A 19,929-nucleotide genomic window follows, 5' to 3' on the forward strand; every position below is an offset into this window, starting at 1 on the left:
TATAAAAACGTTTTTTAGTTCTAAAAACGTATAAAGCACTTCAATGCTTCCTAATTTTAGAATGCATAACCTATGCAATTAGTCACTTGATTGTAATGGAGCACGATGGAACACTATTATTCGAGATGTTGTATTGGTAAAAAAAAAAAAACATATCGAAGCAATTGACCCGACATGATGTAACAACCGAATTTCTCGACACAAACACTAAGGAATTATTTAGTATATTGATCACAAAAACCGGAAGATTACAACTGTAAAATGTAAATGAAACTACTAAACAACTGAAGAAAATGCTAGTGGTCTTTATTAATCGATCACTTCTTTTGTGAAACATATGAAGTATTTGACAAACCCCCCACCCGTACCCAAAAAAGGGTATCCAATCCTTCCTTGGCATCACGCCGTGGTTTCTAGAAATGGATAGTCAGTATAGCCAACAACAGGATCAGATATATAGAATGTCTCCCTGTTATACTTGTTGAGAGGAGCATCTAGCTCAAATCGCCTTGGTAAATCTGGATTGGCTAAGAATATACGCCCATATGCGACAAGATCAGCTCGGTCTTCAACGATAGCTTTGTTTCCATCTCCTTTATCATAACCACCAGCTACCATAAAAGTACCTTTAAATGCCTTCCGCATGGGTACAAGGCTTTCAGCACATTCAACTTTTTCCCCAACTGTTTTCATCCTAGGCTCAACCATGTGGCAGTAAGCAATGCCATACTTATTTAAGGATTCAGCCATGTAAAGGCCCAAAGCACTTGGATTTGAGTCTCCTGATTCACTATAATTAGCAAATGGGGAAAGCCTTATTCCAACTCTGTCAACTCCTATCTCATTTACAATCGCTTCAACTACTTCTAGTGCAAATCTACAACGGTTCTCTAAAGACCCTCCATATTGGTCGGTTCGATCATTGACTTGGTCTTTCATAAACTGGTCGATTAGATAGCCATGAGCTCCATGGATCTCAACCCCATCAAATCCTGCAAATTGAACAGATTACATAACACAAGCTTGGTTTGAAAGAGGGAGTTAGTTTGAAGGCAATACTGATGTGACAGCAAAACAGACAGTTATTCAAAGCAAGGATTATACATCACAACTAATCATCTGAAAAATTAGTTAATCTAACAAAGCACCTATTTCAGCAAATATTCTACAAGATTTTAGTTGTTTGTGACAACGCCTAGACCTAAAAAAAAATTCTTGATTCCTAGAAAACCATAGTGGACATAACCAGAGGGTGACTCATTCTGGTTATTCGCTGAAGAGCACCAGTGAAATGCCACTTAGACTGCATATGTAACACTGTTCGCACACATTATGTTGCAAAGATTACAAACTTTTTCTTGTTTCTTCGTTGTATTGTTTACAGCAGAAGTTCTAATCCTGTGTTTCAGATGTGTCAGTTGCACCAGCTAAAACATATGAAATGAGTTCACATATATGAAAAAAATTGACTCTTCCTGCATAAAACAAGTTAAATGGTCATCCTATTTTACCAAGTTTGCAAAATGGTTTAGATAAACAACAGATAAAGAAAACTTTTTATATGCAACGTATCTTATGAGTCACCAGAACTATTCAAATAGTAACATAGCCAGCTCAACTCATGCCTGTGCATTTTCATTCTAATGATTCATGACCGAATTTAGCACTTGGTGACTTTCGAGATACTACTCATCTTAAACAAATATAGTGAATACGGAACTACGATTTTCGATTCCAGAATTTCAGACTGAAACAGCTTTCCGTTAAAGCACTGAACTTGACCAGAAATATTTACCTGCTTCAATGGCATTTCTAGCAGCCAGCCGAAAGTCGTTAACAATCTGAATTTCATCTGTTGTCAGCCGCCGTGGTGGTGTAAATTGTGCAACATCTAGGCCATTGGAACGAATTTGAGGTGTTAATGGCTTGTCTGTGCTGGAGATAGGATCCTGTCCATTGGGCTGAAAACCTGTAAAAAGGAGTCAGTTAAGAAGCAACAAGTCACATTTTAGCAATTTCATTTCTCTCGAAGTGTCAAATATGAGAGAAAAGTCAGTTACCTGTGTTGGAAACTCTCCCAACATGCCAAATTTGACAAAAAAAAATTCCTCCTTTGGCATGGACTGCATTTACAATTGGTTTCCAGGCCTCAACTTGCTCCTTTGTCCATATACCAGGTGTATCTGGGTACCTTCAATAGATAAGCATATAGAAGCATTTAGAAAGAGTATTTGGGAGAAGTATGGGAGGAAACTAGAACTATCAACTTATTGAGTAAATTGCAGGAACTAAGGTTACCCTTGGGCAGTGTCAGAAACTCCTGTGGCCTCTGCTATTAGAAGACCCCCTTTTGTGGTTCTTTGTGAGTAATAAAGGATAGCATGTGGCTGAGGAACATTTCCATATGATCTCTGCCTTGTTAATGGTGCCAAGACAACCCTGAAAAATATATAGAGTGCAATAAGAACCACTGCATCTTTATCCATCAAATAGATATAGAACTATGCAATAATAGAATGTCAAAACTCAATGCTAAAAAAAATGCACTTTCAAATTAATGTAAAGGATGAGAAAGTAACTGAATTATCAAAATTAACAGAGTAAATATCAATGCCCTTGCAGCTTTAGATGATGCCAGGAAGATAAGAAAATGCCAGAGTCTGTATCCTCCATTTACTCATCAAGAATTTGAATAAATCATCACCAAAACAACAACAACAACATCAACATACCCAGTGTAATCCACAAGTGGGGTTAGGGTAGGATGTAAGCAGACCTTACCTCAACTTTTATGGGGTGGAGACGCTGTAAATCATCACCAAAACAAAAAATAAAAAAAGACAACTCAAGCTCAACAATAACTTGATGGAAGAAAAGTTCATCTCCATTTGTTACAATGGGATTTCAATTGTTATTCCTTTTGCATTGTCCTTTTCAAACTACCTTGTTATGTGTTACTTAAAAGGGTCTTTGGAAAACAACCTCTCTATTTCCATTAGGCAGGGGTAATGTCTGCGACCACTCTATCCTAGGTACACCTATGAGATTACACTGGGTATGTTAGTTTTTTGGATTTCAAGTTTTAACCAAATTAAAGAGTAGGTTAACAAAATTTGCTTCATTTATTTATTTATTTTGTGTGCGCGCCGGGAGAGAGGGGCGGGGGGGGGGGGGGGGGGGTTTATCTTTTAATTTGCACAAATCAGAAACCTTTAACAACAAAACGATGAAAATGAGAAAGAAAAAGCAAGAAGGCATACTGAACATTGATTACAATTGAGAAAAAGGGGAACCACCATCGGATTATCAAGAAAAAGAAAAAGATGAAGAAACAAGCCTGGGTATCTCCCAATTGAAATGAGAAACAACAAATGATCCATGAAACTGAAATGGATGTGGAAGGAGAATTACCTATGAGATAACTGAAAGTTTCCCATTTTGTAAGGGGTCAGAAGTGGCATGTGTTGTTTGTTTTCCATTTTGGGCTTTTTTTCTTGTTTTTGTTATCCAGTAATGACAAGAGAAGTTGTAATGTATCTCTTAACAGGGACTAACGGCTATGGATATTTATACGAAAGGAGAAATTGAGATACGTGGTATTGGAGCCACAGAAGTTGGAGAAAATTGTCGACATGGCTGGTTTTTCTTTCTAGATTAGCCGCCCAAAAATGATGCATGTTATTCGGTTTTGTGCTTACATTCATTGCTCTTCTTTTTTCAATTTAATTTTCCACTGATTGTGGTATTTTCTTTGAAGCTGACCAAAATGAAATTGTGCTACAATATTGACATTTGCATATCCAAAATAGTATTCTACACCATCCTTTCTCTACCAACTTATATAATTACACTGAATATGTTATTATTATTGTTGGTCTGTGACAATCATCTGCCCACCTAATAATATTTCTTTATAACAGTCAAGTTTTTTTATCTTGATTTTTTATATTTTTACCTCATTATGACATCATTTTACCTATAATAACAATATTCATCATACCCCTTTATAATAGATTTATTCAAATATTAATTGATTTTAATTTATTATTTTCCACTTCTGTTGCTAGATATTTATTTTCAGTATGGAATAAAGCACAACAAATGCTTTTTTGTCATAATTAAAGTCATTTGTAGAAATAGCACTATTTTACTTGATGATGATTTTAAGGTACTTCCACAATTTCATACTTCCGACATTTTTGGGTGACATAAAAAAGAAGTCAATATTTGTGATTGAGTCAAACTAAAAATTTGAGCAGCGTTGGAATCGGGAAATAATATGATTTTATATTGATAATTACTGTATTAGATTCTGATGGCGAATGACAAGTGCCCTGACGTACCTTGACAATGACTACCATTTATCGTTTTCTCAAAAATTTAAAATAAAATAAATATATAAAATTTATGGGTATTTTTTTTACCGTGTCGCCAAGATTAATTAAAGCGCTAGTTAAAATAAATAATCTCTCTCTCTATATATATGTTTTAGAGCGGTCAAAAAATAGAATTATCACGTTCAAATTTCAAGAGTCAAACGAATTTTTCTTTGACATCAGACTTTTTTATTTGTTTTAAATATTTTGATATATAAATTATTGTGACTTATAGTATTTTTTTAGGTATTTTAAATATATAAATTTTTATTTTAAGAAACTGTACAAACAACAACAACAACAACAACAACATACCCAGTTGAATCCCACAATGTGGGGTCTGGGGAGGGTAAAGTGTACGCAGACCTTACCCCCACCTTGGAAGGTGGGGAGGCTGTTTCCGAAAGACCCTCGGCTCAAAAGAAAATAAGGGAAAAGAGTCAGATACGGACAAGCAAATCAAAACAATGTGAAAATGAGAAATAGCAAGAGCAAGGAAGTCATGATAAAACAGCAAAGATAGACAGGACCCAACACATAGAGGCGGGATAAAAATACTCCTAATACGAGAAAGAAAACCCCGCGACCCCCCACTAGCCCTCTACCCTGATACTCGACCTCCACCCCCTCCTATCACCGGTCATGTCCTCGGTAAGCTGAAGTAGCGCCATATCCTGCCGAATCACCTCGCCCCAGGCCTTCTTTGGCCTACCCCTCCATTTCTTCAGGCCCACCACTGCCATCCTCTCACACCTCCTTACTGGCGTATCAACACATCTCCGCTGCACATGGCCGAACCATCTCAACCTCCCTTCCCGCATCTTATCCACCACAGGGGCCACACCTACCTTATCCCGAATCACTTCATTCTGAATCCTATCTCTCCTGGTATGCTCGCACATCCATCTCAGCATCTGCATCTCTGCTACCTTCATCTTCTGGTCATGAGCTTTCTTAACTGGTCAGCATTCCGTCCCATACAACATAGTCGGTCCAACCAACGCTTTGTAGAACTTTCCCTTTAGTAGGAGGCACCTTCTTATCGCACAACACCCCTGATGCGAGCTTCCATTTCATCCATCCCGCTCCAATATGATGTGTGACATCGTCGTCAATCTCGCTAGTCCCTTGGATGATCGACCCCAGGTACTTGAAACTTTTTTTCTTCGGGATGACCTGAGTATCTAGCTGCACGTCCTCGTCCTCTACCTGTCTCACATCAATGAACTTGCACTCTAAGTACTCTATCATAGTCCTGCTCAACTTGAAACCCTTTGACTTTAAGAAACTGTACAATTAAATAAAAATTCACTCTCGAAATCCAAACAACGCCGTATAAATTAAAAAAGAGGGAGTAACATTTTATAAATAAATCCATTTGAAAACTGCGGCTAGAAAATATAAATAATTAGGTTCTCATTAAGTAGCGGTCTCATATAAAATGAAATAAATAGAGTAATATTTTTCTCCTTTCAAACTTTTAGTCAGTTGGTCAAAATTTTCACTCAAGTAAAACAAGTTATATTCACTTTCATTAGATAAAAATATAAATTAAAAGTTGCTGATATAGGTTTGGATGGTCTTCATCTTCCATTGATCAAAACCAAACAAGTATCCCTTAATGCTCTGCTAAAAAAAAAAAAAAACTAAGTGCATACCAAAATTACTATTCAGCATTTTTCCTAGAGAAGTGTTCCTTCTTGACAAAGACAAAAACATGTTATGATATGATTATTGTTGGGAATTTTCAAATCGGTCTCCCAAAGGTCCAATAATCTTACTATTTGCAGTAGTCCTACTACATGTTAGGTAGTCTTATAACATTGTTAGTAATTTTGTCTGTTGCTTAATTTCAATGTTAAATCAGTTAGTTGGTACAGAAACAGCTATTTACAGAAAATTGAACAGTTATTATGTTTAAATTCTAATAGTTGTGTAACCAACAAATGTGTCTCTTCAGAATAGTCATGTGTCTCTTCAGAATAGACATGTTTATGTCTATAAATAGACTGTCAAAGTAACAGGAAAGATATAACAAGATCTTCTTCTCCTTCTCCAAATCTCTTATACTTATTTGCTGTAGAAAATATTTATTAGTTAGACAAACTCTGTTTTTTCTTTTGAGTGACCTGTGATTCGATTTGTTTGTGCAAAGACAAATTCGATTAAAGAGTTTCATCGTATCCTAGAGAAAATTCGCAATTCCTTTTGCATACCTTGTGGTGGGGGCAAATATTCCTTAAGGAAAGTGGCATTGCTACATGCCGGAAGCCATTCGGCAGATTTTTTTATTTTAACCCCAGTATTTTTGTTCTAACAATTATTGATATTAAAGATTAGACTAATTATTGATTTGCTGTGATTTTGTGGGTCCGTAACTATTACTAGTAAAAAATGGAGGTATAGGAGGAATTCATCGCTGATTTACATTTACAATGATTTTAGTCCAAATAAGAGCAAGATGAATTTTGTTTTAAGTGAGAGTGAGATTAATAGATCTGGTTTAAATAGGAGTGAAATTGATCTAAGCGGGAACAATATGAGAATATATGAATCTCAGCCAAGATATAGTACTTCTACAAGAATAGAAATGAGCCAAGAAATTTATAGAGATTTTTTACTTGCTTCATAGAATAGAATAATGCAAGGAAAGAATAAATGGAGTCTAAGAGAATCAATCAAGTTTAAGAACTAGCTAAACTTCCAAAAGAGCACAAAACTACTTGTCTAATTTAAGCACATGGCTTGTGGCACAATTGAGAAATCTAAGACTCGATTTGTTGTTGAGGGGTATACGTGTTACACCTCGAAAAATTTCATGTCGTCATGTGGTGGATAGCCTAACGCAGGTTGAGATGAATACGATGTCCCTACAAGTAAAAAAGGTTACTTAACGGTTCTAATTAAGATTCCAAAGACGTTTGAAGCAAGAGAAGAAAGTTCGTTGAAGAATGTTAAGTATAGGTCGTGTTTTGAAAGGGGTTGCAAGTACCGAGCTAATGTTGATCTAATGATGTCTTGAGGAAAAGTTATAACGCTCCTGAAGATGTTAAGGGAGTGCTAAACAAGTACTAAGAAGGTTCCATAAGGATTGGAGATCAAACGAAACGCCGGAAATAATTTCAGAAAAGTGGAGTTATAAGACCACTTATACGGTCCGTATAACTTTATACGGTCCAAATAAGGGTCCGTATAACCCAACAGAAAAGATGTTTTCCCTGATGGTGAAATATGGACACTTATACGGACCGTATAATGTTATACGGACCGTATAAGGGTCCGTATAAGTCCCGACTGTTGACACCCAATTTTGTCCCGTCTTCCCCCAAAATATTTATTTACGCTTTTGATATTTTGGCAACTTTAAAATAATTATTTATATTTTACTATAATTATCAGCCTCTTATTAATACCGGCGTTTCGTTCGCTAGCTGTTATCATTTTTGTTACTGCTACCATTACTATTATTATTATTATTATTATTATTATTATTATTATTATTATTATTATTATTATTATTATTATTGTTATTTTATTATTACCGGTATTATGATGATCCGCATTTTTATCATTTCAGCATTTTTACCATCTTATGCAGACGCACCGCATTTATTATCGCACAATTAAATAATAGCGTTTATTTACTATTGAACCTTAAAAAAAATGTTATTGCACGGCTATTGTGACATCATATAATTTTATTTTTTTATCTGAGCACTAATAATTACATACTTTTATATTAAATAATATTTTGGCACCCGTTAATATATAATTAATTAAAGTAGGTCTTTTACTTAAATTTAGAATCCCAATTTATTTCTTTCATTCAGTCCATAATTAAATCCTAAAACTATTTGGGCTAAGGCCCAATTCGTGAAACCAGCTCACATTTTAATTCATACTCAGCCTATATTTTATTCATCAGCCCCATTTTAATACCCAGCCCATATCTTTCGGCCCACTACTCCTTTTGTCCGACCCGACCCGTTAGTCTAAAGGAAAAGGGACTAGGGTTACACTTTTCTCTTCAGCCGCTCCTCCATCAACATCTCGTCTCTCTCTCTCTCATAGGCCGTTCATGGAAAGCTCCAAGAAGCTCAACCAAAACCCAGTAGAGGCCTCGCTATTTTGGGCAAGACCTGCAACATCTCGTGCTAAGCATCGAATCCGGATTGGCGAGTTCAAAATCCTTTTTCTTTATCAGTTTCTTGTCATTTTCGAGAGTACAAAGACTTTAATGGATTTTTGTCCCCTTCCTTATTTTCTGATCCGGTGGTTGAATATCCATAAAAGATCCGAACGTTTGGATTTCAAAGGGATTTTTGACCAAAGATCCCGCCCAAAATCTCGTCACCCTAGCAAACCCTAGTTTCGTCCTATATATACTAGCATTTGGAGTTCATTGAAAAAGGGGGAGAAAAAAAAAGGGGGCCACCACATTTCCCCTATAAACAAAAATTGCATATCATTTCTAGATCGCTGTATTCTATCTTTAGTTTGAAAGCTTCGGTTAATCCGAGCGTGTCCGCATTCATCTTCTTTCGAGCGTGGATCCTCGACTTAAAGTCTTAGTTCACTGCCTCCGAAAAAGGTAATCTTCTTACCCCATCTTAGTGTTCTGTTTGCTTGCGATATTAGAGAAACAAGAAAGCTGGATGAGAAGTTTGAACTAGCTTGTTTCAAAGATTCTTTTAAAATTGCATCAAGTTTGGATTCTGTTTTTTTTTTTTTTAAATCTTCCTCTTTGTTATATTTCCAATGTCATGGAGATTAGTTTAGTCTTAGTGTTGTTTGAGTAGATTAGTTTAGTCTTCCTTTCCTGTTTACTAAGATTGTCCAGGTGCTGTTTGTGAGCATTTTTTTAGTCTATTCAATTTCATATTTGTTTTAGCTTTTTATCTGGTTGCTATATGTGTAAAGCATGGAATCAATCCCCTTCCTTCTCAGTTCTGTGTTCATTTTAATTGTTACACGAATTCATTCTTATTAGTCGACTGCATATGTTTTCCTTTCCTAATCCTTATCTTTTTTTTTTCTTTTACATGTACACTTCGCGAGCAAAATGGAGTCTTCGTGAAAGACTCTCACTGCCCAAGTAGTCTCGCTTTGAGACTCGACACTGCCACTAGATTTGCAACATAATCTCCTCGAGTCATCCTCCATCAGTCCATCCGAAATTACTGGGCCAAAGCCCAACAGCAGCAGATCGCAGCAGTCCTAGAAAATGGGCTGAGCCCATTTAACTTATTTGCTCCTCTATGTTATTTTTTGTGCATTTAATTTATATTGTATGACTAACATTTTGTTTTGTTAATTTAGATGAGCCTTAGTGAAATTAGTGGCTTTTAGTTTTAATAATGGGTAGTTAAGTTAAGATTTCATTCCCTTTTTATGTTAAAATTATTTATAGTATCTATAATGTTTATTTTTATTAGAATAATTGATTTTCGAAACAGCATGACTACGTATTTTGAGCTAAAAGAATCATTTTTTTCTTACTATCTTCGAAATTTAAAAAAATGTCACTAATACGCATATATGAACTCAAGTATGTTTTATAAACAATTTTTCAAGATTTATCCAGCTATGTATATTTTAGCCGAATTTAGTTAATAAAGAGTAATAAAAAAGAAAGAAACTCACGCCCATTTGCATTCTATTTATAAAAAAATAAGTCTAGATTTTTCTACATTTCCATATTCATATAACATAATTTTATTTGTTAAGTCTTCTCTTAAGAGGTTATTGTTCATAGGCAAATTATTTTATTTTCTACAAATCTTATTTTAAATGGCATTACTATATTTTTTAAGACCTTAGCAATATCTTTAAGTTCTATTTAGCATTTAAAATCTTCTTTTATGCAAATTATTATATTTTTCTACCAGTCTTATTTTAAAATAGCATTACTATTTTTATTCAAAGTTTTAACAACATTTATAAATCTCATTTTTAAAAAGCATTTCCTTGTATGCAAATTACTATATTTTTTTCTACAAGTTAGTTTAAATGGCATTATTATATTTCCTTTAAAACCTTAGTAATATGCACAAGCTGGTTTTCTTAAAATTTAAGCACTATATTTAATCTTAATTAATTAACCTAAAGTTTGGCCGGTAAACCGTAGTTAACGGATCCTAGAGGATGTCTAATCCCTTCCCTTTAGGATAATTAGAATCCTTATCTAGAATTAAAATTTAAGCAGACCATTAACGGGGTTTAGTTAGCTTTACCTTAGTTAATAATTAGGTGCCCTAATTCACCTTAAAATCAATTAGGTGGTGACTCCTTAAAATAAGTAATTTAGGAATCTCCAATATGTTGTACTCCAATTTTAACCCGGTTTAAATGGGGTATAACACCGACGGGCTGAATAATTTCCAAGTATAAATACATGTTCCCACTTCTAATTTTTCATTCTTTCCACTTCTCCACTTCTCTCTAAACCTCTAGAATATTCCACACCTCATTTACAAAAACCCAAGGGAAATCAAAGATCAATAGCATCAATTCAAGGAAATCAAGTGCAAGGGAATTCTCTAGGGTTGTTGGAAGTCAAGAACCTCTTTGAAGTTGAAGCTAGGGTTTTCTTCAAGTAAGGAAACTCCATCCAAAACCCACTCCTACACAATCAAAGGTGAGTTTTATGATCATTTCATGTTATTTAGAATATTGAATGGTTGAAAGACTTGGATTATGGAAGGAAGTAAAAAATGGAGCCCAAATGTGAAATAAGGGTATTCTTGAGTAGTAGCTTAACATGAATCATAATTTTTGAGATTTTATGAGTATAATTTTGTTATAAATGATATTAAGAATATGGGAGAAGCATTAAATGAGGATGAATGTGGTGTTGTATTATGGTCATGGTTATGGATGACCTTGAGAGGAAATTGTGGGAATTGGATAATGTCGAACTTGATAAAGTTATTGATTATGATGTTATGAATGTTGTTATTGATGTTGGGAGTTGTTATATGATATGGAGAAAGTTATAGAAACAAAGGAGATGTTGTCCAATTTTCATTGGCTTTTGCTTAAACTTAAGTGTGTTTCCGATTATCTAATTCTAGTACGAATTCTCTTGAATGTAGAATCGTGAACATTGGAGGAAAGCGCTTAAATTGATAAGTTAGAGCGGCATCAAGGTATGTAAGGCTAGTCCCTTCTTTTTCTAAGGCATGATTCCTATAACATGACTTTCGTTATCTTTCCATGACCTTCTTACATTCCAGATACTATGAGTCCATGTTTATAAAGAACTTTACATGAGATAAAGATAAGAGATATGTTACGAATATAATAATGATGATGAGTCTAAGTCTAAAGATTCTAAAGCTCATGATATGATTTTTCCACGAAGCCAATGATCCTTATACGATCCTTTGATGTGGCTCATTGTTGTTACGCTCACCTTATAATGCTAGTTCCTTCAAGGTGAGGCAGGATGCTCATGACTATGCCATAATGGAAATTGGGGGTTCTCGGCCTTACGTCACCCCGATAGAGTTATAGTTGTCTTTGAGTTCTTATGTATGCTTTATGATAAGTATATGATGATGAGATTACACCGCGCCTATATGGCCGGACAGACACCGCTAAGGCGGGCAGCATATACACCATGTCTAGAGGGCATGGGTAGACACCACTAGTGGGCGGCATGAGTTGTTTACCCCGGACGCGGGCTAATGATGATCACACCGTACCTATAGGGTCGGGCAGCTTACATATATACATACTTGATATGATGTTATTTATGATGTAAGTCAGCATGCATTATTCTGTCTTAAGTGACATTCAGTTACAAGTGGTTTCCTTACTTGATGTTCTCTTATCTCTTCGATATGTTATTATTGTTCATGCCTTACGTACTCAGTACATTGCTCGTACTGACGTCCTTTTCTTTTGGATGTTGTGTTCATGCCCACAGGTAGACAGGGAGACGGTGCAGGCTCGTAGGAGTTTATCTTATCAGCGGGTTTACAGGAGCACTCTGTTGGGTCCATCCCCTTATTTTGAGGAAGAAAACACCTCCCTCATTTTAAGGAAGAAAACATCTCCCTTGTTTTGAGGAAGAAAGCATATTCTTTGTATTTGACAAATTGTCAAGTGCTTGCTTGAGTCACTAATGACATCAATAGGTTCATCTCATCCCTATAAATAGGGAAGCTTTCTCATTTGCTAGACACACCAAAATTGAAGAAGACAACACATCCCAAAGAGCGAAAAATCTAAGAGAAATACTCTTAGTGAAAGGCATAAGTAAGAGAAGGTTTTTTGAAATAATTTTTAGTAAAACAATTCTTGAGTGAAATTGGGATTGGGGTTGTGAGGTTGAGTGTTGTAAACTCTTGTAATATTTCTTCTTTAATAAGATCTACAGCAGGAGGGTGAACCACTATAAATCTGTGTGTGCTATTTATTCTTCGCTTACATCACGACGTAAGTAGGTTCTGTCTAAGGAGGTTGGTATTTAAGTGGTCCAGCTGTGACCCTCCAATCTTTCCTGGGAACTTGCTTACAAAGGTCGGATTTGGGATTCAAATCCTAACAATTGGTATCAGAGCAACAGGTTGTGTTGTGATTTATAAACGATGGGAGGCGAAGATGGTACGACGCACGGCATCGGTAAATTCGATGGTACAGATTTTGCGTTCTGGAGAATGCAAATTGAAGATTATTTATATGGCAGAAAGCTTCATGAACCTCTGAGTCCGAAACCAGAGGAGATGAAGCAAGCAGATTGGGATCTCCTCGACAGACAAGTTCTGGGAGTCATTCGGCTGACGCTGTCAAAGAACATTGCTCACAACGTAGCAAAGGAGAAGACCACCGCATATATGATGAAGGTATTGTCTGACATGTATGAGAAACCTTCGGCAAATAATAAGGTATTTCTCATGAAGAAACTATTTTATCTAAAGATGATGGAAAATGCTCATGTTGCTGCACACGTAAATGAATTCAATACCATTGTAAATCAATTGTCATCAGTAAAAATTGATTTCGATGATGAAGTGCAAGCTCTAATTTTGTTGGCATCTCTACCAAATAGCTGGGAGCCAATGAGAGCAGCGGTTAGTAATTCTGTCGGCAGTGACAAACTAAAGTTCAACGATGTTAGGGATCGTATCCTTGCTGAGGAGGTGCGCAGGACAGATTCTGGAGAGGCATCGATGAGTTCTGCTTTTAATGTTGAAAACAGAAGCAGAAATTATGACAGAAACTACAACCGAAATAGGGGCAGATCGAAGTCAAGGAATGGCAGGGGTCAATCCAGACCAGGACGAACACTTGAGTGTTGGAACTGTGGAAAACCAGGTCACCTCAAGAAAAACTGCAGGGCGCTAAAGAAGGAGGACAACAAGGGGGCTGGAATCAACGCTGCTACAGAAGACATTGGCGATGCGTTGTTGCTATCGGTTGACAGCCCGATAGACTCTTGGGTGCTTGACTCTGGAGCGTCCTTTCATTCCACCCCACATCATGATATAATGACAAACTACGTGGCTGGGAATCTCGGCAAAGTTTATTTAGCCGATGGAGAGCCGCTAGACGTTGTTGGCATGGGAGACATTAATTTGAAGATGTCAAATGGATCCTCGTGGAAGATTACAAAAGTTAGACATGTTCCAAAGCTGATGCAAAACCTGATCTCAGTAGGTCAGCTTGATGATGAGGGATATGATCTCAACTTTGGTAATGGATCTTGGAAGGTGGTGAAAGGTGCTATGGTAGTTGGCCGAGGAAAGAAGATTGGCACTCTCTACATGACGACGAGCTGTCGTGATACTATTGCTGTGGTTGACAACACAAAGAAGACAAATTTGTGGCATTGTCGGCTGGGGCATATCAGCCAGAAGGGGATGAAGCTGTTGGTGACAAATGGCTTAATTCCGGAGCTGAAGATGGTGGACCTTCATACGTGTGAGAGCTGCATTCTCGGAAAACAAAAGCGAGTAAGCTTCTCAAATGCAGGCAGGGAGTTGAAGGTCAAGAAGTTGGAATTGGTGCACACAGACGTGTGGGGACCTACCACTATCCCCTTTCTTGGAGGATCACACTACTACGTGACCTTCATTGATGATTCAACCAGAAAGGTATGGGTTTATTTTATGAAAAATAAATCTGATGTGTTTAGTGTATTCAAAAGATGGAAAACCATGGTCGAGAATGAAACAAACCTCAAGTTGAAGTGTTTGAGGTCCGACAACGGCGGAGAATACACCGATGGTGATTTCAAACGGTACTGTGCCGATAATGGGATCAAGATGATGAAGACTATTCCTGGAACGCCGCAACAAAATGGAATAGCCGAAAGAATGAACCGAACGTTGAACGAGCGTGCTCGGAGTATGAGAATACACTCTGGACTGCCCAAGACATTTTGGGCAGATGCAGTCAATACCGCGGCCTTCTTAATTAACCGAGGACCGTCAGTTCCCTTGGATTTCAGAATTCCAGAAGAAGTCTAGAGTGGCAAGAAGGTAAATCTTTCATTTCTGAAAGTGTTCGGCTGCTTATCATATATTTATAATGATGATACGGCTAGAAGCAAGCTTGATCCAAAATCAAAGAAGTGTTACTTTATTGGCTATGGTGACACCGAGCTTGGTTACCGATTTTGGGATGAACAAAATCGGAAGATCATCCGAAGCAGGAATGTTGTCTTCAACGAAAAGGTACTGTACAAAGACAAGTTGCAAAAAAATTCAGAATGTCAGGACAAGGAATCGGAAATAGTCGATTTGAGGAACTTCTCGACACCTGAGCCGCAGCCAGGTACAGTCGAGGCAGAGGAACAAACAATCTGAGAAGGTGCTGATGAAAGTGTTGATTCTAAAACAAATAAACAGACGCCAATCACAGAACTGCGTAGATCATCCAGGATCAGGAAGCCGATTCACAGGTACTCTCCATCCCTCAACTACATTCTACTCACTGATAGAGGGGAGCCGGAATGTTATGAAGTAGCAATGCAAGTCGATGAATTGACTAAGTGGGAGCTGGCAATGAAAAATGAGACGGATTCACTATCGGCAAATCATACATGGGAGTTAGTCGAGTTGTCAAAGGATAAGAGGGCATTGCAAAACAAATGGGTTTATCGGATAAAGGAAGAACCCAATGGAAGCAAGCGTTATAAAGCAAGGCTGGTTGCAAAGGGATTTCAACAGAAAGAAGGCATCGACTATACGGAGATCTTCTCTCCCGTAGTTAAGATGGTGACTATCAGAACTGTTCTTGGACTGGTAGCAAAGGAAAATCTACATCTGCAACAGATGGACGTGAAAACTGCATTTCTTCACGGTGATCTAGACGAGGAAATCTACATGCGACAGCCGGAGGGATTCAAAGTCAAAGGAAAGGAGAATCTGGTGTGCAAACTTCAAAAGAGTCTGTACGGACTAAAACAAACTCCAAGACAGTGGTATTTAAAGTTTGACAGCTTTATGAAGAAAGCTGATTTTTCAAGGTGCGAGGCAGATCACTGTTGTTACTTCAAGAAATTTGAAGACTCGTACATGATATTGCTACTCTATGTCGACGACTTGCTAATCGTAGGAGCAAACCTACAGGAGATTGATCGGTTGAAAAAAGGGTTATCGGAAGAGTTTGCAATGAAGGATTTGGGAGCTGCAAAGCAAATCCTTGGGATGAGAATCGACCGAAACAAGGAGGGCATCAAACTCTCATAAGAAGAATATGTAAGGAAAGTTATCAAAAGGTTCAACATGCATGATGCCAAGCTAGTCAACACTTCCTTGGCCGGACACTTTCGGTTGTCAAAGGATCAGTCGCCGACAACCGAGGATAAGAAGAAGCAGATGGACAAGATATCTTATGCATCTGCAATCGGTAGTCTTATGTATGCAATGATATGTACAAGGCCAGACATTGCACATGCAGTGGGAGTTGTCAGCCGATTTATGAGCAATCCGGGAAAGCAACACTGGGAGGCTATGAAGTGGATATTCAGATATCTGAAAGGCAGCTCGAGTTCAGCTCTGTATTTTCGAAAATTAGAAACAGGATTGCAAGGGTATGTTAATGCTGACAACGGTGGTGATGTTGATAGCAGAAAGAGCACATCCGGGTATGTTTACACCTTCGGAGGTACTGCAATCTCTTGGGTTTCCAAGTTGCAAAAGATAGTAGCTCTCTCTAGTTATGAGGCTGAGTACGTCGCTGTGACGGAGGCCACAAAGGAAATGATGTGGCTACAATCTTTTCTGCGGGAATTGGATCAGGACCACGAGGGAAGTGTGCTATATTGTGATTGCCAAAGTGCCATTCATTTGGCAAAGAACCCGGTCTACCATGCTCGAACGAAGCACATACAACTCTGGTACCATTTCATTAGATCAGCTTTGGAAGATGGAACATTAGTGCTTGAGAAGATCGCTGGGAGTCAGAATCCAACAGACATGCTGACAAAGGCAGTAACGATAGACAAACTGAAGCTATGCTCAGCTTCAGTTGGCCTGCACGAAGTATGAAACTAGGAAAGAGCTGCTACATCGATCAAAGTGTGAAGACAAATTAAAATTAGTCTTCAAGTGGGAGATTTGTTGGGTCCATCCCCTTATTTTGAGGAAGAAAACACCTCCCTCATTTTAAGGAAGAAAACATCTCCCTTGTTTTGAGGAAGAAAGCATATTCTTTGTATTTGGCAAATTGTCAAGTGCTTGCTTGAGTCACTAATGACATCAATAGGTTTATCTCATCCCTATAAATAGGGAAGCTTTCTCATTTGCTAGACACACCAAAATTGAAGAAGACAACATATCCCAAAGAGAGAAAAATCTAAGAGAAATACTCTTAGTGAAAGGCCTAAGTAAGAGAAGTTTTTTTGAGAGAATTTTTAGTAAAAAAATTCTTGAGTGAAATTGGAATTGGGGTTGTGAGGTTGAGTGTTGTAAACACTTGTAATATTTCTTCTTTAATAAGATCTGCAGCAGCAACGTGGACGTAGCTCTCACATTGAGGGTGAACAACTATAAATCTGTGTGTGCTATTTATTTTTCGCTTACATCACGACGTAAGTAGGTTCTGTCTAAGGAGGTTGGTATTTAAGTGGTCCAGCTGTGACCCTCCAATCTTTCCTAGGAACTTGCTTACAAAGGTTGGATTTGGGATTCAAATGCTAACACACTGAACTACTCCGGAGGTGCTACTTATGGTCATATTATTTTGTATATATATTTGGGTATGACGGGGTCCTGTCCCGTCCTTATGTCACAGTACTATAGTAGAGGCGCGTAGATACGGATACGTGGGTAGTTGATGTCTTGTGTATATATCGCTGTATATTTTGTATATCATTTTTGTAGCCATGAGGGCATATATATAGAGAGATATGCATATGTTGCCTTCGAGATTGTGTATGTTTAGGTTGGGTATGATAACACGCATAATGAGTGGTGCTCGGTAGTCAGCTCCGGGTACCCGTCATGGCCCCCTAGTCGGGTCGTGACAATACGCAATAGGAAGGAATTGACTATGACGAGACTTTCTCACTTGTTATGCAGCATAATCTCTACTTGTCTAATTCTGACTATTGTTGCTAGCTTGGATCTGTACTTGCATCAAATGGTGTAACAACTGACTATCTCGATGGAGAACTAAATGACGTAATAATATGGAATAACTTGGAAATTTCATCCAAACGGCCAAGGACATATGATTTGTAGACTCTTGTAGTCTTATTATATCCATAAACAATCTTCAAGATAGTGGTATATATATGTTCTTAGTGTGGGCAATTTTATTGACTTCATTCATAAAAGATCATTGTGTTTATACTAAACGATCTGAGAACAACTTCACTAGTTATGTCATTATATGTTGATGACATATTAATAGCTAGAATATGATTTGGAGGATGTAAGCAAGGTGAAGAAGGCCTTGTTATCATCTCACTTAGAGATGAAAGATTGGATGGAGATGGATACATTCTCAAAATAAAGACTTCGAGAATAAGTTTAAAGAAATGATTCTTTGAATGATTTAACTTGCAAAATTGTGATCCTATCAAAACTCTAATTAACAAAGACAATATATGCTAAATTGTGTCCTAGGATTCTTGATACGCTAAAATTACACCTAACAAACGGCGTAGTTCACTGTCAAATTTAGTAATCCAACTAGGCTGGGTTCGAATTCCACAGGAAATATGGTGTAAAAATGTTACTTTTGTAGTGTGTTACTTGACTCTAGTCGTAATCCTATTTCGGTAAGTTGTAAAAGAGTTTATGTATCTAATTGCTATTTTGACTTGAAAATAACTTTAATTGGAGAAAAAAACCAAGGTTGTGTCCCTATTTTGATAGAATGTAACGCTATAGGTGTTAATACGATATATTCTTAATGAGTCGTTGTATGGTATGCACTTAATCTCTAAATGACTCTCTAATATTTCTCAATAGTTAAAAAGTATTTCCTCTTTATAATTTTCCTAAATGTAAAAGAGTTGAGTTGAAGAACAATTAGTTTATGCCAAGTAAACTCCTCTCATCCCTGAGTGAGTTTATTAAACGATGGTTAGCGCCTCGAGTTCTTGCTATTCATTTCTACCAAACCCTAACTCCTCTTCCCAAGTAAAGAAAGGGTTTATGGCATATGTTAATGTTTGCAACCACCAGCCAACTTTAAAGCATAAGAAATAAATAGAAACCAACAACCTGCATATATTCAATGGAAAACACCCATTAACATAACACTCATTATTGGGTCCACAACCTTAGTATTAAAATTAGCTACTCATGTGTTCTAGTACAAGATAAAGTAATAAAGACAACATTTAAAGTTTACAATATTGGAGGATGACAAGAAAAGTTGGAATATTCTTCCAGAAAGTTTCAACAATGGAGTATTCAATGCTCCTTACAAGTGGGCAAGTTTTAGTATCTGAATAATGAATAAAAAGGCTAGAAAGTGTATTTATAGCCTCCAAAATTAGTGCACAAAACTGGACAAAAATACCCTGTCGGGCCAATCTGCGCCGCATAATCAACCGGATTTGATAATATGCAGTGCATTTCAGTGCTTTTCCAATGCAGAATAAAGACTAGAATGCGACATTGGTACACCAGTTTGCGCCCCATTTCAGTTGCCAGATTTATGAGTTCTCTGTTTTCGGTATGCATTTGACCCTGCGTTAGCGTATCTGTGCCACATTTTGTCATTTCCTACTTTGATTTGGCATTTTTGCTTGTCTTTGACATTTTGAGTAATTTTTCCCCACAAAACACAAAACAACTAAGAAACGACATATAATATACTTAAAAAATAATAAGAACTTCATGTAAAAGACATCAAATGTGCTGTGATTCCACGACAGATCAACTCCAAAACAATATAAATTATGAATAGAGTTCCTTATGACAGTTTTGTTGGTAGCCTAATGGAAGCTACGTTTGCTAGAATTGATATATGTTCGCAATTGGCTTGTTATAAAAAATAAAAAAAATAATAATAAAAAAAAAGATATGAAACCAACTTAAGTCCAGCACACTGAAAAAATAGTTAAAATGAATCAAGAGGGTACATA

The 19,929-nt window shown here is 37.0% G+C and overlaps 1 protein-coding gene across 1 annotated transcript; it reads right to left on the reverse strand.

The window, feature by feature from the left end:
- Window positions 1–208: 208 nt before the first annotated feature.
- Window positions 209–3,643, reverse strand: LOC132626883 (12-oxophytodienoate reductase 1-like). The gene is made up of 5 exons (XM_060341906.1): window positions 3,412–3,643; window positions 2,299–2,439; window positions 2,061–2,191; window positions 1,796–1,969; window positions 209–992 (listed from the first exon to the last, which is right to left on the reverse strand). The coding sequence occupies exons 1-5, from the start codon at window positions 3,477–3,479 to the stop codon at window positions 400–402; spliced, it is 1,107 nt and encodes a 368-aa protein (XP_060197889.1). The 5' UTR covers window positions 3,480–3,643; the 3' UTR covers window positions 209–399.
- Between the last annotated feature and the right edge of the window lie 16,286 nt (window positions 3,644–19,929).

The sequence above is a fragment of the Lycium barbarum genome, chromosome 2 (genome assembly GCF_019175385.1).
Source record: "Lycium barbarum isolate Lr01 chromosome 2, ASM1917538v2, whole genome shotgun sequence".
Lineage (NCBI taxonomy): Eukaryota > Viridiplantae > Streptophyta > Magnoliopsida > Solanales > Solanaceae > Lycium > Lycium barbarum.